General features: G+C 47.4%; 10 protein-coding genes across 10 annotated transcripts; 7 read left to right on the top strand and 3 right to left on the bottom strand.

The window, feature by feature from the left end:
• On the top strand, positions 1–1533 carry F4807DRAFT_112409 (HAD-superfamily hydrolase). The gene is made up of 2 exons (XM_047992780.1): positions 1–494; positions 570–1533. The coding sequence occupies exons 1-2, from the start codon at positions 486–488 to the stop codon at positions 1305–1307; spliced, it is 747 nt and encodes a 248-aa protein (XP_047858573.1). The 5' UTR covers positions 1–485; the 3' UTR covers positions 1308–1533.
• Positions 1534–4045: 2512 nt separating this feature from the next.
• Positions 4046–5133, top strand: F4807DRAFT_112372 (uncharacterized protein). Its single transcript, XM_047992779.1, has 2 exons — positions 4046–4401; positions 4459–5133. Exons 1-2 carry the CDS (start codon positions 4164–4166, stop codon positions 4908–4910), a joined length of 690 nt encoding a protein of 229 aa, XP_047858572.1. The 5' UTR covers positions 4046–4163; the 3' UTR covers positions 4911–5133.
• F4807DRAFT_406472 (Methylthioribulose-1-phosphate dehydratase) lies at positions 5134–6376 on the bottom strand. The gene is made up of 3 exons (XM_047996299.1): positions 6034–6376; positions 5360–5872; positions 5134–5297 (listed from the first exon to the last, which is right to left on the bottom strand). The coding sequence occupies exons 1-3, from the start codon at positions 6162–6164 to the stop codon at positions 5201–5203; spliced, it is 741 nt and encodes a 246-aa protein (XP_047858571.1). The 5' UTR covers positions 6165–6376; the 3' UTR covers positions 5134–5200.
• Positions 6377–7397: 1021 nt separating this feature from the next.
• Positions 7398–9705, top strand: F4807DRAFT_112345 (calreticulin precursor). Its single transcript, XM_047992777.1, has 4 exons — positions 7398–7631; positions 7728–8010; positions 8070–8854; positions 8918–9705. Exons 1-4 carry the CDS (start codon positions 7509–7511, stop codon positions 9419–9421), a joined length of 1695 nt encoding a protein of 564 aa, XP_047858570.1. The 5' UTR covers positions 7398–7508; the 3' UTR covers positions 9422–9705.
• On the bottom strand, positions 9480–11248 carry F4807DRAFT_112339 (uncharacterized protein). The gene is made up of 2 exons (XM_047992776.1): positions 9925–11248; positions 9480–9876 (listed from the first exon to the last, which is right to left on the bottom strand). The coding sequence occupies exon 1, from the start codon at positions 10940–10942 to the stop codon at positions 10091–10093; it is 852 nt and encodes a 283-aa protein (XP_047858569.1). The 5' UTR covers positions 10943–11248; the 3' UTR covers positions 9480–9876; positions 9925–10090.
• Position 11249: 1 nt separating this feature from the next.
• Positions 11250–12864, top strand: F4807DRAFT_112316 (uncharacterized protein). Its single transcript, XM_047992775.1, has one exon. It carries the CDS (start codon positions 11556–11558, stop codon positions 12777–12779), a length of 1224 nt encoding a protein of 407 aa, XP_047858568.1. The 5' UTR covers positions 11250–11555; the 3' UTR covers positions 12780–12864.
• A 10-nt stretch (positions 12865–12874) lies between these two features.
• On the bottom strand, positions 12875–14511 carry F4807DRAFT_406461 (DUF962-domain-containing protein). The gene is made up of 4 exons (XM_047996298.1): positions 14094–14511; positions 13949–14032; positions 13263–13851; positions 12875–13196 (listed from the first exon to the last, which is right to left on the bottom strand). The coding sequence occupies exons 1-3, from the start codon at positions 14124–14126 to the stop codon at positions 13396–13398; spliced, it is 573 nt and encodes a 190-aa protein (XP_047858567.1). The 5' UTR covers positions 14127–14511; the 3' UTR covers positions 12875–13196; positions 13263–13395.
• Positions 14512–15168: 657 nt separating this feature from the next.
• On the top strand, positions 15169–16197 carry F4807DRAFT_112233 (RNA polymerase Rpb7-like domain-containing protein). The gene is made up of 4 exons (XM_047992774.1): positions 15169–15647; positions 15719–15799; positions 15863–16032; positions 16096–16197. The coding sequence occupies exons 1-4, from the start codon at positions 15399–15401 to the stop codon at positions 16109–16111; spliced, it is 516 nt and encodes a 171-aa protein (XP_047858566.1). The 5' UTR covers positions 15169–15398; the 3' UTR covers positions 16112–16197.
• A 905-nt stretch (positions 16198–17102) lies between these two features.
• F4807DRAFT_406454 (uncharacterized protein) lies at positions 17103–18076 on the top strand. Its single transcript, XM_047996297.1, has one exon. It carries the CDS (start codon positions 17386–17388, stop codon positions 17977–17979), a length of 594 nt encoding a protein of 197 aa, XP_047858565.1. The 5' UTR covers positions 17103–17385; the 3' UTR covers positions 17980–18076.
• A 5237-nt stretch (positions 18077–23313) lies between these two features.
• F4807DRAFT_455686 (kama family protein) lies at positions 23314–25032 on the top strand (the record flags this gene model as incomplete). The annotated part of the gene is made up of 5 exons (XM_048000761.1): positions 23314–23598; positions 23645–23817; positions 23879–24066; positions 24115–24665; positions 24730–25032. The coding sequence occupies 5 exons, from the start codon at positions 23314–23316 to the stop codon at positions 25030–25032; spliced, it is 1500 nt and encodes a 499-aa protein (XP_047858564.1).
• Positions 25033–26038: the final 1006 nt, after the last annotated feature.

Here is a 26038-nt window from a genome sequence, read left to right as displayed (position 1 = left end):
CCATCTAATTCATTCAATCCAATCCATTAACCATTACATAACTTGTGCCATATCCACGGAAGTACCTTCCCGAGTGGGTCTTGTACTCGTTATGCATTAAACAGCTATTATGCTCTAAACCCGTATGGATTATAGTTTTCGGGCAGTCGGGGGTACCTTAATGATGCCCACGCCTATCGGTCCGTACAGGTAATTACCCCATTTAACCTTAAGCTGCCGCCGCTTGCCCTTAGCGGCGCCCAGGTGCATGAAGTAGGTGCGACAGGTGCGCTACCACGGCTCCCGTCGCTGAAAAAACCCCGCAATGTAAAGGGAAGCTCCCCGCAACGATCTTGCCTTGCCTGTGATGCACTTCGTCATTTTAGACAAACTTAGAACAACATCCAGAACCTTGGGCAGATCAACGTCGACGTCCTTTGACTCTGAGACAACTTGACTAAGTGTTAACACGACTCATTCTGCAATTCTCTCGTCATTCATTCAACATGCCTCGTGTAAGTATAGACTTGCTTACGGTAATATCCATATCCTTTTAGGGATCTTACTTACTCAATGTCCTGGTTGAATAGGCCAAGTACATTCTGCTCGACTGCGACAACACCCTCTGTCTATCAGAGCGGTTGGCCTTCGAGGCTTGCACCGACTTGACCAACGAGGTCTTGGAGAAGTGGGGCAGACCGGAGCGCTACACCGTCGAGCAGCTCCTCGAGGACTTCGTTGGCCATAATTTCCGTGGCATGCTCAATGGCTTGCAGAAAAAGCATGACTTCACCATGACACCGCAGGAAGTCGATGCTTATGTTGACCGTGAGCTCGGCGCTGTGACTGCAAAGCTGAGCGAGAAGTGCCAGCCTTGCCCCGGCGTACCTGAGCAGCTTGAGGCGCTCAAGCAGGCCGGGTACCCCATGTCCGTTGTCAGCACGTCAGCCAAGCCCCGCGTTGTTGCCAGCATCAAAAAGGTCGGAATTGACCACTACTTCCCGGACGAGCATGTTTACAGCGCCGCTACCAGTTTGAACCCCCCGTCAAGCAAGCCTGACCCAGCTATCTACAATTACGCTTGCCAACAGTTAGGTGTCAAGAACGAAGAGTGCGTCACTGTTGAGGACAGTAAGAGCGGTGCTACTGCTGCCATGCGCGCTGGTATCCCCCTGATTGGATACGTTGGTGTCTACGGTATCGAGGACGGCAAGGAGAAGATGGAGGAAATGGCGAAGCTTCTAACCGAGCAATGCCATGCCAAGGCCATCATGTACGACTGGAAGGAGTTCCCCGAGCTACTGAAGAAAGTCGAAGAAGGTTTGTAAGTCAGCCTACACAAGGGCCGACTCAGTTCTCGGAAGAGCGTCTTATTACATGCGGTTATCATAGACGGGTTTCCGAGGAAGACATCATGACTTGATGAATTTGCGCACCGGCGGTAATTTCTTTCCCAGCTTCAGCGCCACGAATTTCGGGACAATGCAATTCGATCCTAGGCAGGCTACGGGCTTCTCACGGAGAAGTCACCGCGGACTTGGCCCACCATCGAGGTGCAATTTGGAGGCTGACCAAGATACTGAAATTGTGTTAAATATCGCTCAGAAATAAATGGCTCATTTTACTTACGTTGATTCCGATGTGATTCATACTTATCACAAGTGAGGCAGAAAATCGCACAAATCACTGCAGAGCAATTGGGGTTAGTGACGTAGATAGACGAAATGTGGTCTGTTTAGGTAGCCTATGCCGAATTGTGGCCCATAGAAAATATAGAAAATGGGTTTGAGTTATTATTTCTGTATGTATGTGTCAATCTTGTCGATGATGAGGTTTTGTAGAAATAAGACAAGTATGACTTTCCGAGTTTATGCACTTCTTGAGAAGATGCCATGTAGGCATGCATTTCCCCAGATCTACACATGCAGCATTGTAAGTATCGTGGGGAAATTGTTTTGGGGGTTGCCAAATTGTTGTAAATGCTGTTGGCTGTCAAATCTACTTCAGAGCTCAATCGAGGGTCGAGATCTACCCCCCAACAGCTTCCAGGATACCCAGTTCAAAAAAGGTTGATCATGATACCGACGATCGCAAAAGCTATGGTTGATTCCGGATCGTCGAGTGAAAGCAAAGACCCCAGGCGTATCCGTTACGCACGGACAGGGCCTCAACACTCAAGAGTCATGTTGTCAAGTTCGTAGTTGAGTTCCAATTTTCTGGTTGGTGTTAAACGACTAGACGACTATTCCGCGATCATGGTAAGATACTGCGATACAGGTAGGTGAACCACACGATGACAAGGTGAAGGAAGATGAAATGGAAAAAAGAGCCCTACAGCTGTCACAGTTATGACATACATGTAAGTCTCGTTTATTACCTAAGATTACCTGAATATATTCCCACTTTAGTTAGGCTGTCTTGGCCACAAATAGATCTTCTGCCTACCGAGGTTGGGATCGAATGTCGAGGACTTGGACAGTTGGAGTAGGTATTAGCCATAAATTTCCAACATTGGAACAACGGACCAAACATTCCAATTCACCGCTATCAACCCTAACCTGCTTAGCCACTTTTTCGAAGCGAAGCGAAGGCCCGAACTTGAGGGTCGCCAGGACCATCTACCGTAGGTGTTCGCCACATGGCCATCGTATACGATGAGATGGCATTGGACAACGTCAGTTTGAAACGCATCGGAGAAGATCGCACCTCGTATTCTCCCCGGCTGTCTGAATGGTGAATACCACTAATGCCACACCTTCGCCGCACCCGATTTTAGACTGCTGTACTACCCGCAACGGCAGTGTACTACTTTCAACGAGCTAAACGGGGCCTTTCTAGCCACTTCTCGAACCTGAGGTCATAGGCAAGATAAGTAGGTAGCCGACGACGATACTTTTCCCATAGTTGAATAGCGACGAAGCGGGTCAACGGCTCTCGGAAGAAAGCTGTGGAAATCCAAGTACTTAGGTATGGTTTGGAATTGCAATATGAAAATATTGACGTATTTACACTGTAGAGCAATACATAAACAATATTACTGGAATGTAGGAAGCGTCCCAAAGCTAACGATATATACTTATCTAGTATGTCTCTGTAGGTCTCATTTATACGAGGAAACTTCACTTACTATAGGTATATACGCGAAATCTTTCTTAGTTGCAACTTTCTTACTTGCAGACTTCGGTGAGGTTAGTGTGTAGTAGAAGGTGAAAATTTGATTCCGAAAAAAGATCAATGTTTTGTCAGACACAACATGATGTGTCTGAGATGATATTACTACCTAGTAATATGTATTCGACTATTGCTCTTTTCCTTTTTCTTCTCATGTCTCCACACAGCCAATAGGTGGTCAGATCCAACCCTAGTAATTCCAAAAATGGATCCCCCTTTTTTTTTTTTTTTTGGTAAACAGTTTTGACAGCGAACGGTACAATGGGCAGAAATGGGTCGAATGGATTCTCATACCACAATCAGATGCCTCGTCAGCCCGTCTATCAACTGCTTATGGCTCTATTTTCTTCTACATAGTCGTTAGACTTTAGTTCAACTGTTATAGTATGTATCTACCAAGTGATTCCAGCCTCGATCTGATCAAGATTGCTGTGATAATTTCTCTGGGGGTCACAGCATAGAAAGTTGGTCGTAATTTTAATTGTACCTTGAGGCTTGGCCGATACAATCCCATCAGCAATTTAGCTGCACCCCTGGGCCGGCTTGGAAATCCGGTCCAACCAACCAAGGCAGAGATGACCCTGCTTGACTTAGATTGGTCAGTCTAGATGGTCATGCATGGCAACGCGACGGCCGACACGAAAAATTGGACAGCTCAATGACGAGGTATGGAGGCGTCTTAGCGCTCAGCGCTCTTCTTGGATCTACCTACCCCTAGTCCAGTCGGCCAGCGGCGACGATCCAAGCTGCAAAGCAGGCTTTCCCCAGGCACGCTAACAGAGACCCGTCTCGCATTCATTTCTTGTTAAATAGAGGCTCACCCAAGGTTATTGATATTTTGGTTCTTGTTCTTGTCTTTCCCCGTCCGCTCTTGTTTTTAAAGACTTCGTCACTCGCTCGTTAATCCATTCAGCAAGAAGGCTTCGTTCTACACTCGTTCCAACATTCCTCATACAATAGCTACTTATTAATACCTAATTGTATCAACGCGAGCTGTACAAATAACCACCAAGATGCGTTTCTCCGTAGTTGTCGCCGGCTTCTTCGCCGCTGTCGCGAGCGCCCAGTCCGAGACCTCCTCTGTTGAGTCCTCCGTCGCGTCTGACATCTCCTCCATCACCTCTGCCGCATCTGGTGCCTCGTCAACCGCTGTCGCGTCTACTTCCGTAGACACTGCTTCTCTCACTTCCGTCAGCATTGACCCTGCCCAGAGCTCTGCTCAGGCTGCCATAACCGACTGCCTCAAGGCCTGTGAGTGGAAATCCTAACCACCTTCTTTTGAGATTGGCAGCTAACCCTTCAAAACAGGCTCTGCTGACGATGTCAACTGCCAAGCCAAGTGCATTGCTGTGCCCAGCCCTGACACCCAGAACGTGAATAAGACCACCGACTGTGTTGCTGCCTGCCCCCAGGGTAACGGTACCGCCACTGACAACTTGAACTACGCCAACTGCGTCAACGAGTGCATTGCCCAATACTACTACACCACAACGGGAACTCCCAACCTTGCGTCCAGCACCGGTGCCAGCGGTAGCGGCGCCAGCGCTACCCCTAGCGTCACCGAGGTTAAGTCGACCGTTACTTCTGACGGATCAACCTTCGTTACCTCCTTCTCGAGCACTGTTGCTGCTTCCGGAACCGGTTCTGCCGACTCGGCTTCCTCTACCTCCAGCTCATCAGCCGCTGCCGATATGCTCTTCTCTCCTGTCGGCTCTGGCATTGGCCTATTCTCCTTCTTGGCCGCTTTCCTCGCTCTATAAGCGGGGTGGCTAGCTGAGTGATGAGTATGGACGCTATGGATAACGGGATGGGGCCAATATCAGTATCATAATGCTATGGATATGTTGGGCGATATTTTAATAGCGGGCGCAAAAGTGGAGTGAAGGGAAAAAGCTTTATTAATGCCTTCGGACGTCGATATTTAATTGGATATGTAACCACGCTACATAGACGCGAATATAAATCTGCTATTGACGGCCAACTTGTCTTGCCCTGTATGTTTCTTTTTTAAGTGCGGTTATATGTTCTTTGAATCGTGATGGGGAAATTGTTATCGTTGCGAAGTTGGCACAACTACTGGAACGTCGCTCAGCCAAGGCAAACCAAGTTGTTTCATTTCCACCGCCAGCTGGAAAAGGTAGTCCAGGCTGTGAAGGCGATCATGGTTAGGTAAGTTATCTCCATTGATCTGCGGCGGGGTAGGATTTACCTTTCACACATGGTCTTTGCTTTGTGGACATTATCGCCCCAAACGTAGACTCCGTGCCTACGGACTAGGACCGCATAGGTGTCCGGATACTTTTCCATAGCTTCTTCTAGAAACTCGGTGAGATCTTCCTCGTGGGCCGTGTTCTCGATCACCGGAATGCGGAGCGTGTCGTGGTAGCCCAGGTTACCCTGCTTCTGGAAACCCTTGCCGAAGCCCTTGATCTGCTCGATGTTGTTGATCTCGAACAGCTTGTCCTTGCCGGGGCCATGGGTCTCAAGGAGTAGGGTGACCAGCACGGCCCAATGTGAATGCGTATGGATACAACAACCGGCTCCCCGCTTAGTGAAAGCAGCCAGGAACAGCGGTGTGCATTGTGAAGGTCTGCCGCAAGGCGGGGAGCGCAAATAGACACGATTCTTGAGATCCGTCTGCTTAGACAGGGCAAGCACATATATATCAGTGTGCTTCATAAGCTCCTTCTGGACACCAGACGGCGCGATATATACCAGGTCACTAGAGCACAAAATTATGAGACAACGAGCTTCTATTCATACGCATAGTAGCTACATGATCATGAACGAGGAATAAGTAAAGAAGTAATATGAGCGATAATACGTTGGCAGGGCGGATTTCGCCAACTAAGCCGTAGCAAAAGAGAAATAGTGAAGCCTTACTCGTTGCGAATAGAGCATCCTCCTCCCGTACCTGTAACCCAGCCTAAAGTCCAAAATTTGGCGCATAAGGATGGGATGAGGTTGGCCGGGTGGTCAGGATCGTCGGAGGTTATGTAATGGTCGTCACTCATTTTTCCTTTTTTGCTTCAGGGTTTCCTGGTATACTACAATAGCTATACCTGAAAGGCTAAGTATATCAAAACTGATTAATATGATTAGGCCAGAGTGGCCTTTTCGGAGAGGAGGAGAGTGAGATATAGTAAAGGAGAAGTTTATTGGGAGGGGGAAAACTGTTTGATCTCCAATTAACAAATAAAGTTGATGAGGCTAAAGTCAAGTATCATAACCCAAATCTTATTCCCCACTTAGCAAAGCACGCAAGCTTGGAGAGTGGTAGGTACCATGTACAAACACAATACAAGTAAGCATTTCCACGTGTGCATTCTTTTGGCTACTACCTATCTAAACGCGATATTCCAGAGCGGCAGTCGTCTTTTGTGCATTAGATATCAATGCTCTTTTTTATTATCATAGCTCTATATAACGCAGCAAGTCCAATTGCTAGGTACATATAGATGGGTTACCACTAGCTAAATTCTAAACGAACTGCAATTGTTGTTCATCAAAGCCGTCGTGTTCAATGCCATTTCCCAGGGATAACAAATACCTACCTATTTAGATAAGTGCGCATAATAACATCTACCTAGTATGCTGCAAACATAGCATAAACCAGATAATATAGTACAACGTAACACTACCTAGGTGATATCTGATAGAAGTTGTTGACAGGTTTCATCACTTTTCTACATTAATTATCATTATTAGTGGGTGGGTACATCCTCTGTCATAACACACGTCTGCATTTGTAACTCCAGAAAATGATGATTGAGGAAATATGTAAAACCAACATTCTGTTAATAACACAAAGGTAAGTCCATCGATATAACACTTTGTATCCATGGGTAGGTAGGTATGTAGTGAGAGCAAGCACGGTACTTCAAGATTCGATGTTCGTGTCGACTTACTGAAGTACGTATGTACATAAAGTTGCGGCGCAGCTTGACCTGTATCTTAGCCTTATTTCAGGGAAAGGACAGCTGAAGATTTCCTAGAGATTCTATCGATATCCCCGCACTCTAATGCACCCGTGAACACAGGTACCTACAATTTTTCTGATCCCGAGAATCCAGCCAATCAAAGGATGGGGCTAGCTCGCCGAGAAAGGTACGTACTGACTTTAGGCCACGTTTGACTTGGAAGGTCCGGCCAATAATTAAAAGTTCACGACGAGCATTTGCAATTGCTTCTTTCCGAGTCCATCTTTTCCTTCTTATTTTTTTCTCGTCGAGCTCTGGGAGTTCTTTCTCAACAACACTCTCGATTCAACTCCGTGTAGACGGAAGAGATTAAGAGAGACAAGCAAGAGATCAAAGTAAAGCTAGGCAAAGCAAAGCAAGCATTGCTAGCTTTTCACCATGAAGCTGAACTCTGCTATCGCGGCTGCACTTTTGGCCACCGGCGTCCATGCCGATGATGCCTCTAAGGCCGACAGCACCGAACCATCCTCTTCCGTTGCCGTCGAGGTGCCTACCTTCACTGTAAGTATACATTCTTCTAAATCTGTAGCTTCTTTCATTCAATTGGCGATGTCGTCGATCTACATCTAGACCCTAACTAATGCTTTGCTTTCGCAGCCCACCACCATAAAAGCTCCTTTCCTAGAGCAATTCACCGATGACTGGGAGTCACGATGGAAGCCTTCTCACGCCAAGAAGGATACCAAGGGCCAGGAAGAGGAGTGGGCTTACGTTGGTGAGTGGGCGGTTGAAGAGCCTTACAAGTACAAGGGCATTGAGGGCGACAAGGGTCTTGTCGTCAAGAATCCCGCCGCCCATCATGCCATCTCCGCCAAGTTCCCCAAGAAGATCGATCCTAAGGGCAAGACCTTGGTCGTCCAATACGAAGTCAAGCTTCAGAGTAAGTCAATTGATCTAGATAACGCCGTGATGTCATATTTCTAATGCTTTCGCCTCTAGAGGGACTTGAGTGTGGTGGTGCTTACCTAAAGCTCCTCCGAGACACCAAAGCTCTCCACCAGGATGAGTTCAGCAACACCACGCCGTACGTCATCATGTTCGGCCCCGACAAGTGCGGCGCTACCAACAAGGTCCACTTCATCTTCAATCACAAGAACCCCAAGACGGGTGAATATGAGGAGAAGCATCTGATGGCTGCTCCTCAGGCCACCATCTCCAAGACCAGCGAGCTCTACACCTTGATTATCCAACCCAACAACACCTTCACTGTCAAGAGGGGTGGTGAGTCTGTTCGCGATGGTAGCTTTTTCGACCAATTCAGCCCGGCTGTCAACCCTGAGAAGGAGATTGACGACCCTGATGACAAGAAGCCCGAAGACTGGGTTGACGAGTCCCGTATCCCTGACCCCGAGGCTAAGAAGCCTGAGGATTGGGACGAGGATGCTCCTTTCGAGATTGTTGACGAGGAGGCTACTATGCCCGAGGACTGGCTTGAGGAGGAGCCTCTCACCGTTCCTGACCCTGAAGCCCAGAAACCTGAAGACTGGGACGACGAAGAGGATGGTGACTGGATCCCCCCTACTGTTCCTAACCCCAAGTGCGCCGACGCTTCTGGATGTGGTCCTTGGACTAAGCCCATGAAGAAGAACCCCGACTACAAGGGCAAGTGGACTGCGCCTTACATTGACAACCCTGCTTACAAGGGTGTCTGGGCTCCTCGCAAGATTGCAAACCCCAACTACTTCGAGGACAAGAACCCTGCCAACCTTGAACCCATTGGTGCTGTAAGTAATTATAATGATCTTAATCTTGCTCTTAAGAGATTCCTAACTAACGTATTGACATAGATCGGCTTTGAGCTCTGGACCATGCAAAATGATATCCTCTTCGACAACATCTACATCGGCCACTCCATTGAGGAGGCCGAGAAGTTCGCCAACGAGACTTTCTTCAAGAAGCTTGCTATCGAGAAGGCACTTGAAGATGCTGAGAAGCCTAAGGCGGACGATAAGCCTAAGTCTCCCTCAGACCTCAAGTTCTTGGATGACCCTGTTCTTTACATCAAGGAGAAGCTTGACCTGTTCATGACTATTGCCGCGAACGACCCTATCCAGGCCATGAAGTTCGTTCCTGAGGTTCCTTCCGCCGTCGGTGGCCTGCTCGTCCTAATTATTTCCCTCATTGGTATCTTCACTATGGGAGGTAGTGCACCGGCGGCAGCCAAGAAGGCTGGCACCGATGCCAAGGAGAAGGTTAAAGAGGCTAAGGACAAGACTGCCGAGGCTGTCTCAACTGGTGCCGAGAATGTGAAGGCGGAGGTTAACAAGCGTGCTACAAGAAGCCAGTCGTAGGGAGCCGCTGGGGTAATGATAAGCGAGGAAGAGGTACGGGAAAAGTTCAGTGACCTATTCCAGCCTTGTGGGGACTTCTAGGGGTTACGGTGCCATCAAGGCATCCTATGCTTTTGGGACTTCGGAATTATTTTGCATGGCGTCAGTGTACTTTACACCCAAATAAATCCAGTTAAATATCCTTTGTATCAACCCGTGTCAAAAATTAAAAATTTTCTTCTATTGATAATGGACTTGGATCCTCCACCGATAGTTTTGGTTGCGAAGACTAGGTACCTATGTAGTACTATGTAGTACTATAGGTGTTCTACAATAAATTACCACGTACGTACCTTTTCCTTTTTACAAGTTCATGTCAAAATAAAGGCCCTGGCCGTTCAGAGTTGAGATGAACATGTTAACTAGGTAGTTAACAAATATAGTAGCTAAAAGACAATTGTAATTATCACGACACACTATTCAAACTTTAGTGGATTTTATACGAAATTCGATTGATGACTTACTTTTCTAGGTACCCGCAATAAAGGATCTAAACCAACAACCAAAACAATGTGTCGTAACATAAAACAGAGCAAACAAAGATATACAGCGATAATATATGTAGCGGTAAGCAACCAAAACTTTTCCGGATCCCAAAAATGTAAAGGGAAAAATGAAAAGAAAGTTTACTTACGGCGAGTTATCGCATCCCCCTGAATATCTGTTAATGTTCCACCGACCTTGATGCTCCCCTTTCGCAGATTCACTGTCGCTTACTTTCGGAACCTTGCTGTTGCGAACCGCCAACTTATATGCCTCTCGGTTAGTACGGTCAGGGCTAGAATTTCTGGAGGAGGCTCTAGAAGAGGAGCTCGAAGAATAGGACTCTCTCCTCGTGCTCGCAGCTGGTCCTGGGATTCTAGACGGCTTAGGGACATCCTGCTGCGACTGGATGTTGATCAGCGGCCTCTTATGCTCCTTGAAGAGCCGAGCGATGCAACGAGGGCACAGACAGTCTGGCTTGCAACTTCTTCGAGGTCTTGGCTGAGATGAAACTTGCCCTCTGGCTGCGAGGATAGACTCTTCTTCTAGACTGTCACGCCTGTCTCGCCAAAGGAAGTCGTAATCGATATGAGATGCACGACAGCTTTCAATCTCGCGTCGAAGTTCCGGGCTAGTCAAGTCCAACCAAGGCTTTACACTTTGAGATACTAGTGTCTTGGAAGACTCTCGTTCGTCTTTCGCCACATTGGATCGGCTAGAATCATCTGACGCCCGGCGAGGTAGCCTCGGACATTTCAATTCCGGTTCGGTTTTGATAAGAATCCTGCGAGACGCACAATGTGCAATTTGCGGTACATCAAGACCATTCCTTGTCATCTGGAACTGGGAACTTTCATATAATTCGGTCCGCCCTCGGGATTGGTAAGCTTGCACAGGTACATTGGGAGTAGCATAGATCCTGTGATCATTGTTTGGTGCTGGTAGAGCCGACTTGCTCTTCTTCTTCCGGAGAAGATGGAAGATACCGAAGCACCCCATTCTGTATAGCTAAAGTAAAGCTTTCAAATGTCAATATAAGGCCACGCCACCTCTGAAAAGATAGCGTGATAATTCTAAGAATTGTGGGTGGAAAAAAAGAAATGAATGACATCGGCGGCGTGGCTGAGCAATTATATATCTACGCCCATCCTACCATTGTTCGCGAACAATACTCTTGTCAACGAACAACAGGATGATGATTATTATCCTCGTACGTATCCTCGTACAGAATGGCCGTAGCCACGTGCTTGTAATAACAAGCAGGAATATACTTCTCTTTTCTCTGCTGCCCTGCTTGTAATATGTCGATTATTGTTCACCTGGCAGGCTGTTGGCTCAAAGAAATCTGAACAATGACTTCCATTGTCTCCGGGAAGCCGCTTATTGTTCTCTGGACAAGCATGTTCTCGAAAGGTCTTCGAAAGGCGTTCAGTTGTTTGATATACTTAAGTAGACAGCGCTGCCTACCCGCGCAAGAAGGAGCGCGGAACCAATAAAAATCATATTGTCCACCTTGACATATCTTGTAGTCGAAGTGGAAATTCCCCCCTAACAGGGCGATTAGCCTTGACCAAGAATTTTGAGACTGAGACCAGAGTTGGTCTAGAACATCATGTGTCACGACTGGAGCCAGGAGTATACTGAGTGTTTCCACGTATCTAGAAAGCTCATCAACTGTCCCACATACTACAAACAGCAGAGCTCGGCGAAGGGCTTCTTTGGTCGCCTACTGTATAGCACCGTCAAGAATAGGAAAGATTGCGGTCGGGTCATCCCCCATCATTCAGACCCGCGACCCTTCTGTCCCGAATGCACTGTCAGAGTTGACCAGCTTCGGGCTAAATACGTCGGTGAGGGGGCGCTGAAAGTCTTTCGACCAAACATGGAAAATGACTTCCGCCGCCCCTTCAAGGAACATCGCGAGAAACGTAAGCAGGCCGCAGAAATATCGCCTCAAAGGCCAGAGAGGCATGTCGAGCATTGCAAGCATACGCCAAAAAACGTAGCAGTTTGGGTGCCTGAGTTATATCACCACCCAGAGATGTTGGCAAGGAAGAAAACTTGCCGAACAACAGAAGCGGCGGCGCCGATGAGTACTTCGCGGTCGAACAAGTTGTACGACCCGAAATATTGCTCGCGTAAACCCGTAAAGGGGGTGAAGAAGCCGGAAGCTGACAAGCAGAGCTCGAAGCAGAAGTCGAAAGATGATCGTAAGCACGGCTGTTGTGGCCCCTCGGACAGAACTTCAGCCCCGAGTCACTCAAAACGTCCCCAAGGGCCAGCAATCCCATCAGCGAAGCATCGCTACCAGCGTCGTAGGGAGGTCGTCGGGGATGGGTCGCATATACCACCTGCCCCGAAACCTCCTCCTAAGCCACCGCGCCAGCGGATAAGGTGCGATACTGGCGGAAATCGACCGGAGCTAAAACAATACGCCATTTCTCGCAAACCTTTACCATCTATACCACGACCTATCGAGAAGTCAAGGTCGGAGTCATCAAGCGAATACCCAGACTTGCGTCGAAACGCAGGCCAAGCCTACAATACTAGCTCTTCAAAGCCGCTCCCGAATCCTGTCCCGCCGCCTGCGTATCAAGTATATCTAAACGCTCTCAGGAATCCCGGCCCAGATTTCGGAAGGGTAGAACAGTTGCCTAGACCACCACCGAAGAAGAAGAAACACAGCCATGTCGCAGAAGGGCTGAGAAGTTCGGGACTGCGGAAGATGATGGGAATTGCACCGTCTAGCCCGGACTCAGCTATAAGTGATGTTAGTTTTATGTGCCAAGATTCGAAGAGATTGACCAAAGGCGTGTCGGACGTTGATGGAAGGTGAATTAGATATACCAAATGTTCACCTCCATAGCCTTCCTTCCATCCCTAGTAAGCTTCATTATAACCTTAGGTTTGTATAGGGGGTAGAGTGACATACGGGAGCTGTTGGTATATGCATATATACATGTACCATACCTAGTAAGCTAAGATCCCTCCGAAGCCCAGAGCAAATTACATAATTTATAATATAAAGTTTCTTGATTCAGTAGCTGTATATTCCATTCTTAAGTCGTGTAGAGTTTTGTACTGATTCAGGTGATTAGCCTAGACTATATATTATGGCATACCACCCCTCTAGTTCTATATACATCCGTGTCGGAAATAGAAGGGTATCAGTTTAGGGGTAGTCAGTTGAGAATCGTTACTCAACCTCCCCAGTCTAGCACGAACCGCATGCTTGTATGCGAGGTAAGCTTTGCTATACGCCATCAGCTATTAGTTCTGGATGAATATAGATATTGCCGGCTCAGGCAGTAAAACTAACTCCTGAGCCTTTATCATAGGTAGCGTCTCGCCTTGGGCGCGTAAAGTTATAACGCTAGAATGCTGAGCATTCTTCCTTCTTTCCCACAGAGAAGACTGTTGTTGACGTGGATTTCTCTATTGATTGACATCGTTCATTGGTTCTTCCCATGCTTTTGTTCTTTAAGTTTGTCAATCTCAGCTTGGATAGCCTTCCCAATGCGGTCTTGCAACTCTCGTCGGTAGCCGAATTTGAATAGAAGCTCAAGCCAGACGAAAAGGGGTGACAGAAATATAGCTTGGGACCAGTTACCCAAGAACTGGGACAGCTTTCGGCCGTCGAGTACGCCGTGCCCGAATAATTGAAGAAGCCAACATGTTCCTTGTACGGCAATGGCAATTCGGTTCGTCAACTCCGGATCTTCGGACAAGGCCTTATTCGCGTACGCGGTTGCCCCGAGACATACTAGACCCAGAATAGTTCCGGCAACCGGCTCAAGAAGGACATATAGACTGGCCCATACGAAGGCTGCCAATGTACCAAGGTTAGGTTCGAGATGGGGTATCGTTAAGACCTTGGGTAGAGGAATGAGAGTGCCCGTATTTGCGGCCTGCGACGAATGGTTATGCTCGTTAACAATGATCAAATAATGGGGGGCGACGGAGGCAATGAGACAAGAAGACAATGATTGACGGGGTCTGATATACCAATGCGAATCCGGAGAATAGAATCAAAGGCACGCAAATCATATGCAACGCGATATTAGCCTCATTCCGGTGGTAGATGCCGTACTGGAAACGTTCGGTCAGCATTCGGTTACGTGATCGCATCGGTTTACCTAGGTATACTCACAACAATGAGTTGCCTTTCGAGGTTGAGCGTCATGGCGATGAATCAGAGGAGATGGAGTATAGAGGGAAAGTACCGGTGTCAATGGACGTGTTTGTTACAGGCACCCGCATAGGGGAGAGGGAGGAAAAGTGGTGATCAATATTGAAATGTAAAAAGAGTTCGAAATGTCGTAACGGTAACGGTTCTGTACCTAAGTACATACATAGTCTTTTTAGTTGCCGGTCATAATGGAAGGTGAGGAGCATAGAAGTGGGGCAATATACGTTCAAGGTTCTAGGTAGGTAGGTACAAATCTCCTTAAGCATTTGAAGCTTCAAGTCAGAACATCGGAGCTTCATGAGCTAAGGCATATGCATATATAGGTATATGCGTATCCAGGTACTGTTCTTCAGCCTTAACATTGCCAACATGTATGTCCACTTCCAATTCTGCGCTGGTGCGCGTGCTTAGGTACATCTACTATTTGAGATGTATACCTACACAATAGGTATTATGTACATGTATATAGATAGGAGGAATAATAAGGCTGTCGTCGGTGATTCTTGCACTTAACCGAACCCGAGGTATTGCCTATATTGAAGTTCACTGATACAGGTGCGGCAGATACCTATGTACCTAGAAGAAGTTAGCCTCGAAAATAAATGGGACATAGACCCCCGGCTTGCACTAAGATGAAAGGTAGGGTAAAAATAAGGTCAAGGTTGTTACTGCTGCAGCTTACTAGGTACGTACTTGGTACGTACTTGCTAGCCGCGTCGCGCGCCTTGTCTCTTTCTATCATCTTTAGAACTGCGGCTGCGACTAACTTTCTTTCTACTCAATTCTCGCCATCGCATCACCCATGACGGTAGTCAAGACATAGTTTCGCACAGCGCAGTCGTGAATAGGACTGTCTTCATTCATTCATTATTGCATTTCTTGACAAAGCTATATGATACCCTTAGATTTCTAGCCAGATTTTCTCTTTTTCTTTAGATGCGCTAAGCAGGCTTGAGGCTTAGGTTCTCACCACCTCAGCCTGCGTGGGCTTCCCGACAAGCAGCTACCCACCACTTCAGCACCCACCGCGCGTCGCGACTTGATACTCTTAACCCCGTCACCTGTCGAATTGGGACCTTTCAGGCATCGCCCTTTTCCCCCATTGCGCCCGTCCATCTACGTCCCAACCGATTCGAACATCCTGAATAAATCATTCATATCGCCATAGAATCCATAAAATCTTCTCTCTTAATCCTTACCATTTTCCATCTCTACCAATACCTCGGCCGATAACGTCATACGACCGTTGAACTAGGAATTATCACCATGTTCTTCCTCTACAATCTCGAGCGCAGTGTTACCCTGCATCCGTCGTACTTTGGCAAGAATATGCACGAGCTTGTTACGGGCAAGCTCTTGAAGGATGTTGAAGGAACATGTACCGGCAGTTACTATATCATCTCCATCATGGACACGTTTGATATCTCAGAGGGTCGTATCCTTCCAGGAAGTGGTCTAGCCGAGTTTATGGTTGGATACCGAGCTGTGGTCTGGCGGCCTTTCAAGGGCGAAACGGTAAGTTCCTCATGCCCTTGTCTGCTTCTGATTATGCTTCCAATTCCGTAAGCTGGAACTAATCAAGTCAGATCGATGCCAGGGTTTTTTCAGTCAATCAGCATGGCTTCTTTGCTGAAGCTGGGCCGCTTAGAGTCTTTGTGTCCACCCATGTGAGCACTCCTCTGGAAACTGATAATGTGTTTATTTAGTATGAGCTTACATATCCCACCTAGCTGATCCCGAACGAGGTCAGATGGGACCCCAACGCCACACCTCCTCAATTCACCAATAACGAAGACACCACCATCGAGGTTAACACTCAGGTTCGAGTCAAGATTATTGGTACCCGATCCGAGGTTGGTGAGCTCTGGGCCATCGGTAGCATCAAGGAGGACTACCTCGGGTATTTTTTACTACCTCTTCCCTTGACCTACCGCAACATCGATGCTAACAACTCATCTAACAGGACCCTCCAGAACTAGTCACCCAGTACGTCTTGACCGCGGAGTCTTTTTCTGTACTTGGTATTACCGTATGTGCGAGGCAGAAATGCGTTCACACATACGGGGAATATACACCATAGGATAATGGATAGGACTATGTTTCCTAGTTGATGAATTTGGCACTGGTAGTCCTACGTAGACACCCCATATATGCAAGACAGTCTTGGGCACCTAAGTCTCGCGAGCTTTGGACGTGCTAGGAGGTTAGTCGCCTACACGGTATTTAGTATTCTGCATCTGCTACAGCGTATGATCAGTTTACTCCGCATAACACGTTGTTGGCGCTCTAAGAGCAAATTGCCCGCAAGGAATGGCTGATCAAAGTCTTAGGATTATATCATTATACGTATACAGCCCTGATTGGAAATACGGGCTGTTTCTACCGTTCATAGACGCCGAGTTCTAGTACTTGGTGTCTTGGACTCCGGCCGCACTTGAAATACTCACGAAATTTTCAGAGATTGGGCATAATAAATTGGCATCAGGCCTATTACGGATAAACCGTCGGTCTTGAGTCCCTTAGTGTAGTCTTAAGGTGATGAATGCTAACAACGATCCAGTAAATGGGTTAAATACTACTGATTCACTACTTCCAAGGACTCACTCGAGTGGGAAAGCGTAAAAGACCAGTGGCACTGGGCAAATTGTGCGTTTTCGTGTACTCTAGATCAAATTATGGTGTTTGATACCCAAAATCTATGTCGAAACAATATTGAAAAGATAGCTCAGGGGAGCTGTCTCCGAGGTAAGCAGTAGTGAGTAAGGATGATTGCTCCTCAGATTGTTCATCAAGTTTAGATGATTCACCTTTGCTAAAAGCAATCCGAAACTCTCCACCTTCCTCACTTAGTAACAGAATCTTAGAATCTTGATACTAGTCATCTATCTATTCAGCCGTTTAAGCAGTTACTCTCATGGGTCCTCTTCCCTTTCCCTTCATACTGAATTATCTCAAATACAGACTATATAAAATTAATGTCATTCACGTAGCCATCGCTACATTCATCGTCAGTACAATTTCCTTAAGCTCTTTCCTTAGTAGCCACGCCGGCAAATAACCAGGAGTCAATCTGCTCTACCACAATCCTCGAAGGGACCTTCTATCGCAATAGATACGACTAAAGAACTTTGATGCGGAGTAGCAAGTACCTCAAGTAGCCTACCTACCCGAGTCCGTCCTTGATGAGGACCGGTGTGGTACATTTATCTTACTCGTTACTGCTCCGCAAGCGGAAATCTCAGTAACCTCAACGATGGCTCGGTATGACAGCAACTTGGAAGCGTGTACGCAAGACCACCGAGACAAGAACACGGGTGAGTCGAGTAGTCCACAGAGCCAAAGACCGGCTACTACTACAACGAGTACGAAGAAATCGACCAGACTAGAAGAGCTAAAGACTAATAAGGGCCTCCAACCTACCACTGACACGGATCTACACGGTTCTCCTACTAGGAGCCATGTCAAGACCAGATCAAATGGTCAGCAGCTTCAAAAGTCGAGGCGCCAAATCGGCCAACATGGGGTTGGGTCGTCATCGAACAAGAGATCGACAAACTCCTCCACGCGTGGAGCGAGGCCATCCCGGTTGTCCCGCTACGGGAGATTTCTCACGGCTCCTAAACCCTCCGGTGGTCATCCCGCACCTAGACTGCCGAGATGCGTATGGTCACTCTTATCCATGCCTCTGACGCCGCCGAATGTCCCGATCGTTGCGGTTACAAACCCGCAAGGTGTGGTCAAATACCCCTTTGATCACAATTATTATGATAGTACGGATAGCGAGGATAGCGTGTCTAGTAGTTCGGACGGGTGGGAGAGCATGGACACCTCGGATATGGAAGACTAAGCTACGTGCCGCTTTCCGAATGTTTAACAGGCTCTGGAACTTCACAGGCACATATTAGCCTGGGCTCATGAAATGAAATAAAATAAAATTTCCAAACACCTACCTTTGATGACTGTTTTGATGCATAATCCACTCCGCGGCGGTTGCGGGTTGTTTCCTCTGACGTGGTAGGCCTGCTGTATCGCCTGCTGGAGGCCTAATCGTCCTATAAGCTAGCCGTTATAAGTCTGGTTTCTTACCTTAGTAGTATTAATGACGACCTAATATAACGCAGACAAAGAGGATAGTTATACGTAGACAGTGATCTGGAAATCCTTACGCACCCACTTCATCGCCACCACTCTGTTCAGTCCTTGTAGTAGCATAGCCCCTTATTCAACCATCTATATCCCATTTCAAGGCAAGGCCGTTCCTCGAAGAGACTTAAGGATTTGATTTTGTAGCATACACTTTGAAATTGTTCAGTGGATAAGTCGACACGGAGATGACAGTCATTAGTTGGATTGACCGTAGTAGAGTCCGATGATTTGGTAGGACCGCGATGTTTTGAAGGCTCGGGGGATAATCAGAGCTTCGTTGCGGCAGGGATGTCAGCACATTATGGTTATGGCGGGCGAATTCGGTCGGATATTAATAATTGTGTATTATCTTGGACAGGTTTAGGGAATTAGGGGCTTCGGTTATGACCTTAGAAAGTCCTCTGACTGGTAGGTAGGCATATTGGTGGAATGAAGTACAATAGGGACTTTACCCAGCTAAGAATATCACAAATGACTTCACCGCAAAACGTTTCACATCCTATGCACTTTTCTATACTAGCGAGCACCTCTAGGTCTGAGGTGTACAAATGGCTGCTAGTGTCACGAGGCGGAACCAAAGGGCTAAGGAATAACGACGTTGTTGCGCAAAGAGGTCTAACTACTCCCTTCAGGGGATGCGGTATACATACATAGACCTTCTTTTGTCTACAGCCAAGGGCCAACTGCCAACAGGGCGGCCTCGACTCCCGATCCCTCTGGGCTACTAGCTAACCCTGGCGAGACCTCTGGCTATCAGCCCTCACAGAGGAGGCTTCTGACAGCTAGGCCCTAGCCACCCTACTTTTCCAATAAAAGGGGGCGCTTATCAGAGTGGACTCGGGAGTCATATCATTGAAATACGGGACTAATTCTCCCAATCATATAGCTCCTCTCTCATTCGATGAAACCATTACCCTTCTGTTATCATAGGAAGTAATGTAATAGTAGGTATTCCAATACGGACGATCCAGGGAACTCGGGCGAAGTCCAAATGAGGAAGATAGGGTTGCAATTCCCAAACTGATGATAATAAGCGAGAGTTATCGGAAGAAGGTTGTCACCTTGTTGGCGTATGTCCAAATAAGCGAGGTCAAAACTCCCGCACTCCATATAGAAGCCTCGAGTTTGTCGAATATCTTCAGATCTCGTGGCTTACAAACCCTTTGGATGGGCTTCGGCTCCAATCAGTATATTCCCAGGGAACAAGAAGTCGACAATTAGATAGCATATCAGTCGTAGGTGTACAAACCAGACTCGTGATTTTCTACAGCATAGTGATGATAGGTAAGACTTAGGTATCGTCAAAATCATCCGGGGTCAGCTCCTATCTCTCAGCAAAATCCCAGTCCGCATAGGAGGGTCATTGGAGAGGAGCCGTCGGCTTTCTCATGCTTCGAGCTCATGAGGTGCTCTGCCTATCCAAAGGGGTACAATATTCATGGTAGTCTCTTCATTACCCCTGTCGCCATATCGTCGATGAGCTCGTGGATGAAATGGGTACAAAGGCCTGGGCAGATGGATCATCGTCAGCGGGATTACAAGGCATATAATCATGCCCCAATCAAACGAGGACACATTTCGAGCAGTGGCATTTGAATGTTGACGCCAAAGTTGCCAGTATTTCTCGCTTTAAGCTATATTCGTTGAACCCTGCCTTACGGTAGGATCGCGTCTGTGTCATGTTGGTGTGGGGGTTGATCCACCGGCGCTACATACCCAACGACGCCATTTATCTCTCCTTTTTTTCCCTTCTCCTGGTGAGTAAGACTAGGTACCTAGTCTTAGGATTCGTGCCCATTAATCGGGATTAATAAGCCTTCTCCATATAGGGTAGGCCAGAGCACCATGGAGTAAATCCACATGCTCATTCTACACAACGGCTATGATTCCTTCATCACTAGGTACTGAAGAGCCGCTAATGCGACTTATATGCAAATAAGAACAAGTTCGCTGTTGCACCCGCACCCTTTGATGTCACTATCACTTGATTTATACGGCTTTTGCTTGTTGGGGATGTGACGGGGAAGGCGAAGAGAGGAAGACTGAGCAAAGCCCGATCCATTTGCATATCATGGTTTCTTGACGATTCGTTATAGGTACCAGACTGCCGGGGCGGGTGGTTGGCCTGGGAGGAACCCTTGAAAAACCTGGTATAGAAGCGGCCCGCACCGCCCGGAGCTCTTGATTCAATGTCAAGCGCTGATGATCGATCTATGGGGCCCCGGTTTAGATAATTTTGTGCGCGCAATTCCCGCCAGAGGACATACATTGGACATACATTGGACATATGTCTTTCCTCTAAACCATGGCAATCTACCTGGTGCCTCTTTATAGTCAGGGCTATTACGTGTATTAGATGGATGCAACGTAGTCATTTTCTACCGAGAAGGGCTTTACCGATGGTCTCATCGCAAACTCGGATGCGGCCTGTCGACATCGAACCCGTGGTCGGGAAAGTCATGTTTACATTGCCCCGTACATAGTCGGCTACTACATGATGGGGTATGAAGTTAGAATACTACCGTGCCGTAGCACTTATTCATTGGGTGGTATCTTGGCATAAGCTACTGACCCGACAGAACGGAACCCAATCATGTAGAGCCAATAACTTCGTATAGTGGCCGGTTATCAGCGAATCATATCACACCCCGTCCTCGGCCGTGTATGCAGCCCTCTGCTGGCAGGCTCTCCACCGATGAAGATCCTATAACCAGGCAATATTCGGATGAGAATGCTCATTTTTAGGCTAGAGTTGGTCTCGCTGTTCGTAATAGTCCGGCCGGGATACTGTTTATCGAGCCATCTAATGCGGCTCCTTTCTCCTACAGTACACAAATCACCAGGTCTTTTCTTCATCAATACACACCGTACGGCGATTTGATTCTTTCCGTTAAACCGTTGTGTTGCTTTCTAAGTCTGACCTGCAGAGATCTTTCAAGCCACTTCGCCCCAAGGGGTAATTCAATCCCATGCTCAGCCGTAAATCGGGAGCCGAAAGTGACAAGACCAAGCTCCGTGCGGTGTGACTCTTCATGGTGGCTTCTTGTCGTCAATCATTGCGATCTAAACATGTCTCGACCAAGTGAAAGGATTCGCTAGAGTGGTTTCTAGCCATGCTATCAACAAACCATTGGTTAGATATGCATACGTACTTCATAACCATGCCATAATAATTCCCTTAGCGAGAATCCCCAATATGCAACAGGGGTTGAATCATGCTGCAGTAAGATGACCATAATACCTTTATCAATCAGAGCTAATTAGTAGTAGTAAGGTGGTAAGTCAACTAACTCTTGAGGATTTTCCACAAAAGTGGACCAGATGCCGTGATGACGAGGATGGTCCACATTAGCTACTGTTCATGGATATGTACGTGAACCGGTCCGTCTAATACTTAGATATCATGGAACTTGAAAAGCAATTATACCAGGTTCCCAGATCAACGGTAGGAATGTCTAACCAATTCCCCATAACCAACATGCTGTATGCAACAGAGGACGCCGGCATACAAGTATGTGGTTGTTCCCAGTTGAACTTCGGAGTTCATGATGGTTGGTTCTACCAGCCAACGCTGATTGACGACGAGCGTGAGCGTTGTTACCACGTGGATGGAAACCAATCAGCAGTTTAAAATGACAAGATAGGCTCCCCAAGTGTAAAAGGGAGGTGTCCGCCGTCAGCCCCGATGGGCGGCAAGTCGCACTAATGCACTTTGTCTTACTTCTAGACTTCATACTCCCAACGAGGAAGCTAATCGTGACCTAGATCGCATCAGCACTCAAGTTGAGGGCCCATCAGGGGTAATGTACTAGCAGGCCGCCTAGTTACGTCCAGTGATATCTCTCCAGGCTACCGAGAAACACCGGAGTTGCCATTTGGTAGCTATGCCTAGGGAATATGTGGCTAATGGTTGGTAAATGCGACAGCCACGTTAGTATCACGCCAGAAGAATGGATAGTTGACAGACATTAGGTGAAGGGGTTGTGAAATTGAAAACCCAACCTAATAACACAGCAGTATCAGTTGTTGTTCTAGCTAGGGCAAAGACAATTATAGATTTCAGTCGGTCTATACCGTAGCATCGAAGTAGGAGCAATTCGCATATGGTTCTCACAGGGTACTTGGTATCAGTGGTTCCAAACCAGTCCGATTGTTGGCTTTACCCTGTTCCCGGTCATCAGAGAGTTGGATTTAATATGCATCATGACATAGACTGCCAGAGAAGGCTTCTTTTATACATAAGTAGCCTCCGTGTGTGGCAAACCCCTTAGACATATACAGATACAAAAGCCAAGCCACCTACTGTATGTAAGTGACTATGCAAAAGGGGGCCCCGGAATATTATCCCTCGGCCCCGTGAAGGTTCCACGTGCAACGGATATGGATAGTCAGCGCCATCCACGACTAGGGTGGGCGGTGATTTGGGCTGTCTGTAAGCGGGGATGCATGGTGATTACCATATAATGGACTCCATAGAAATCCCGTATGTGGTTCTATACATTATCTCGGCGAATAGACATGCTCTCATAGGCCCAGACCTCCGGATCGGATTTTGGGGACGGGACATATTACTACCTCGAGCTCTCTTTTATGTATGTTAGAGACAGAAGTCGAGGTTGGAAAGTTAGAATCAGAGTTGTTATAGGCCAGAAATCATGAAACAATCGCCTGCTCTAGTCTACATAACTGTGCTGGTTGCTGACCAACCTTGAGACGGTGGGATGGCAGCATTAGAGGCAATAGTACAGCGTTACATCAATCGTGAGTATATCTCGGTTTACGCTGGTCGATCAGGCCAAGAGCATCAGTCGATGAATCTCGATTTTATATCCGTAAAGCTGGAGCTGGAGCTAGAACCAGTGTATGCTAGCTCTTGTAAGCGCTGTTGCGTCAGCCAAGTGTGTATATAACACTCCCGACAGGCCTCCCTTCATAACACCTAAACTGATAGTTAGCCAAAATAAACGTTTAATCATTATACTTAATGTTAGCTACTATATGTCCATTAGTATATAAGAAACCGACCTAATTCATGATGTTTCGTCAGGCTCTCGCTCGTGGTAGAGGAAGCCTAGGCGTGCCAGGGACATCACCCTACCCCGTACGAGGATTAACTACCTCTACAACTCGCCATGCACTCGAAGCAGATACCAATCAAGGAATCATACTAGGTCATCCTCCTATACCTCCTGTTGCGTCCGCGCCGACCCCGTTATGGTCAGAACCTCACCGAGACGTCGGAGACGACTTCTGGCGCAAAATTTCGCAATGGAGGGATGTGCCCAGTGACGAATTTCTATCTTGGAAATGGGCTGTCAACGTAAATCTACCCTTCTCTATAGATAGCATTTACTAAAATGTAATAGCACGTCGTCGAAGCAAACACGAAAAGGAAGGATAAACTAACAGAATTCCTTTATGCTGTGGTGCCGGATGAGCTCCCTCGTGCATATGGTCTCGGCGGTCCGCAGAGCCGTGATGAGTTTGTAGGTGACGTGATCAGCGGCATCAGAAAAGCCACAATGGCTGTAAGGGTCATGTAAGTGTTCCCATCGAGGGCTAAATTGCTAATGAGCCGTTCGACATCTGACCTTATATAGGCCCTATTTACTAAGTAGGATCAATTGGAGCGATCCAGCCAACGACCCAATATTTAAACAATTCATCCCGTTGGGATCGATAATGGTCGAGGATCACCCTATGGCCAAGATGGACTCTTTGAATGAAAAGTTGGACAAGCCGGTCGAGGGTCTCGTACATCGCTACCCTGACAAAGCGCTCTTCCTCCGTATGGATTCCTTGATATCCTTGCAAATGCCACACTAATATATCGAAGCAACCTCTGTGTGCCCGACATACTGCATATTTTGCACAAGGGCTTATGGCATTGGACCGGACACTGAGATAGTAGCTAAAGAACCGCCTAAGATGTCAAGGGCAAAGATCGATAATGCCTTCAAATACATCGAAAGTCAAGAAGGTCTTCACGATATAGTCGTCTCCGGTGGAGATGCTTTTTACATCCAGCCGTCCCTCCTCGAGGAAATTGGGGATCGACTCATCGCAGCGAAGAACATCGAAAGGTTCCGTTTCGCAACTAAAGGGTTAGCAGTGGCACCGCACAGATTCCTCGATAGAAAAGACCCGTGGACAGATACTCTGATCCGCGTATCGGACAAAGCAAAGAGGGCAGGCAAGCACATGGCTTTGCACACCCACTTTAACCATCCGAGCGAGATATCCTGGATCACAGAACAAGCTACCCTCAGGCTCGTGCAGTCAGGCATGACTATACGCAACCAGTCGGTATTACTTCGTGGCATCAACGACAACGTTGATACCATGCTAACCCTGATCAAGAAATTGGCCAAGATGGCGATTCAACCGGTAAGGAATCACGAATTAAACCATTAGATGAAACCGATCAGTTGCGAACTAACCACTTGGTCAGTACTACATATATCAAGGTGACATGGTGAAGAAGGTCGAGCACCTGCGCACGCCCCTGCGGACTCTACTTGATATTGAATCGCAGATCCAGGGGGCCGTCGCCGGGTTCTTCATTCCGAAGTGTATAGTCGATCTTCCTGGCGGCGGTGGTAAACGGCCGGCGTCTCTCCACGAGTCCTACGACCGGAGGACCGGCGTTTCCACATTCAAACAACCAATCCTTAAAGGCAAGGGCAGGGAAGATAAGGTATATAAATATTACGACCCGGTGGACACCTTACTCCCTATTCAAACTCCTGTCTGAAGTTGGGTTCGTTAGGGATGAGTGAAGGCAGAAGGCAGGATCCTAGAATTTCAGTCTCCTACTTCGACTACCTAGATAGCAGGTAATTATTGGTTAGGACGTATGTAGGTAGGTAGCTATAGCATTTTTTTCTGAATACCCGGGTACCTATAGCCCAAGTGCTCTGGCCTTCGAGCCTTAAAAAGTACCGTCCCTGGTCTTGCAGCTTGGTTGGTCGATTCCCTGCCTGTGTATGTACGTAATGCACGTCCAGCATGGTCTGATGAAGGAGCAGAGCCAAATAAAGCGGGAGATGTGCAGTAGCGTATAGCTATATGTCCGTATGTGTCCGATACCCTGGGGGCCTTGCATGTTTCAGGAGCAGACCCCGTCCAAGCTCGTTAGTGCCTGTGATCGTCCCCTCACCGACACGGTGACATACAGAGTACCTGCCCTTACATAACTTATTTGCTATGTATTTCCGGTAGGCAAACTGCCTGATATCGAGTCGCGGCGAAATTATCCAACGTGACAGCCGGCATCGATGGATAGGCTCGGGGAGAAGAGCTTTAATATAGTATATGGTATGATGTGTAAGAACGTTCCCGAAGCTAAGTTCTGGCCATTACCGAGAACGGTATTCGCTATAGTGTAGCTGAAGGCTGAAGTGGATGCTCGGTATCTTCCTGCCTAGGACATGGCCTTATTGTTTCCCAGTGTTCGGCTGTACTTATGTTTGATTTGAGGAGGGAAAGATATCATGTCAACTTGACGCAGGGGTTCGGATGAGGTCTCGAAATTCAATCACGGGCTATTATGTCAGGTATGTAACTAATAGTAGTTAGACAGCTGACGGTGAGTATAGCGATACAAGTCCGTACTTGAACAAGCAGACAGGGTCTAACGCTCGGGGACCGTGGAGGACTCAGGAATTATGTACGTAGTAGTTGCGGAGCCGATCATACCGCCAAGGCCCGAGACTAATGGTATACTATGTGAAGGTGGTTGCAGAACAGCTCCCAAGATC

This window comes from Annulohypoxylon truncatum, assembly GCF_022578515.1.
Source record: "Annulohypoxylon truncatum strain CBS 140777 unplaced genomic scaffold F4807scaffold_2, whole genome shotgun sequence".
Lineage (NCBI taxonomy): Eukaryota > Fungi > Ascomycota > Sordariomycetes > Xylariales > Hypoxylaceae > Annulohypoxylon > Annulohypoxylon truncatum.
The sequence above is the reverse complement of the archived record's forward strand: the minus strand, read 5'-3'. Positions and strand labels throughout refer to the sequence as shown.

Bases quoted from the DNA above. Each gene is read 5' to 3' on its own strand.
- F4807DRAFT_112372 (XM_047992779.1), top strand. From the start codon at position 4,164: ATGCGTTTCTCCGTAGTTGTCGCCGGCTTCTTCGCCGCTGTCGCGAGC. The intron at 4,402-4,458 runs GTGAGTGGAAAT...CCTTCAAAACAG, and splicing joins AACCGACTGCCTCAAGGCCT to GCTCTGCTGACGATGTCAAC.
- F4807DRAFT_406472 (XM_047996299.1), bottom strand. From the start codon at position 6,164: ATGAGTGACGACCATTACATAACCTCCGACGATCCTGACCACCCGGCC. The intron at 5,873-6,033 runs GTAAGGCTTCAC...TTTGTGCTCTAG, and splicing joins GGATGCTCTATTCGCAACGA to TGACCTGGTATATATCGCGC. The intron at 5,298-5,359 runs GTAAATCCTACC...TCGCCTTCACAG, and splicing joins GCAAAGACCATGTGTGAAAG to CCTGGACTACCTTTTCCAGC.
- F4807DRAFT_112345 (XM_047992777.1), top strand. From the start codon at position 7,509: ATGAAGCTGAACTCTGCTATCGCGGCTGCACTTTTGGCCACCGGCGTC. The intron at 7,632-7,727 runs GTAAGTATACAT...TTGCTTTCGCAG, and splicing joins TCGAGGTGCCTACCTTCACT to CCCACCACCATAAAAGCTCC. The intron at 8,855-8,917 runs GTAAGTAATTAT...GTATTGACATAG, and splicing joins ACCTTGAACCCATTGGTGCT to ATCGGCTTTGAGCTCTGGAC.
- F4807DRAFT_112339 (XM_047992776.1), bottom strand. From the start codon at position 10,942: ATGGGGTGCTTCGGTATCTTCCATCTTCTCCGGAAGAAGAAGAGCAAG.
- F4807DRAFT_112316 (XM_047992775.1), top strand. From the start codon at position 11,556: ATGTGTCACGACTGGAGCCAGGAGTATACTGAGTGTTTCCACGTATCT.
- F4807DRAFT_406461 (XM_047996298.1), bottom strand. From the start codon at position 14,126: ATGACGCTCAACCTCGAAAGGCAACTCATTGTT. The intron at 14,033-14,093 runs GTGAGTATACCT...GAACGTTTCCAG, and splicing joins TCGAAAGGCAACTCATTGTT to TACGGCATCTACCACCGGAA. The intron at 13,852-13,948 runs GTATATCAGACC...CATTCGTCGCAG, and splicing joins TATTCTCCGGATTCGCATTG to GCCGCAAATACGGGCACTCT.
- F4807DRAFT_112233 (XM_047992774.1), top strand. From the start codon at position 15,399: ATGTTCTTCCTCTACAATCTCGAGCGCAGTGTTACCCTGCATCCGTCG. The intron at 15,648-15,718 runs GTAAGTTCCTCA...TAATCAAGTCAG, and splicing joins GGCCTTTCAAGGGCGAAACG to ATCGATGCCAGGGTTTTTTC. The intron at 15,800-15,862 runs GTGAGCACTCCT...TATCCCACCTAG, and splicing joins GAGTCTTTGTGTCCACCCAT to CTGATCCCGAACGAGGTCAG.
- F4807DRAFT_406454 (XM_047996297.1), top strand. From the start codon at position 17,386: ATGGCTCGGTATGACAGCAACTTGGAAGCGTGTACGCAAGACCACCGA.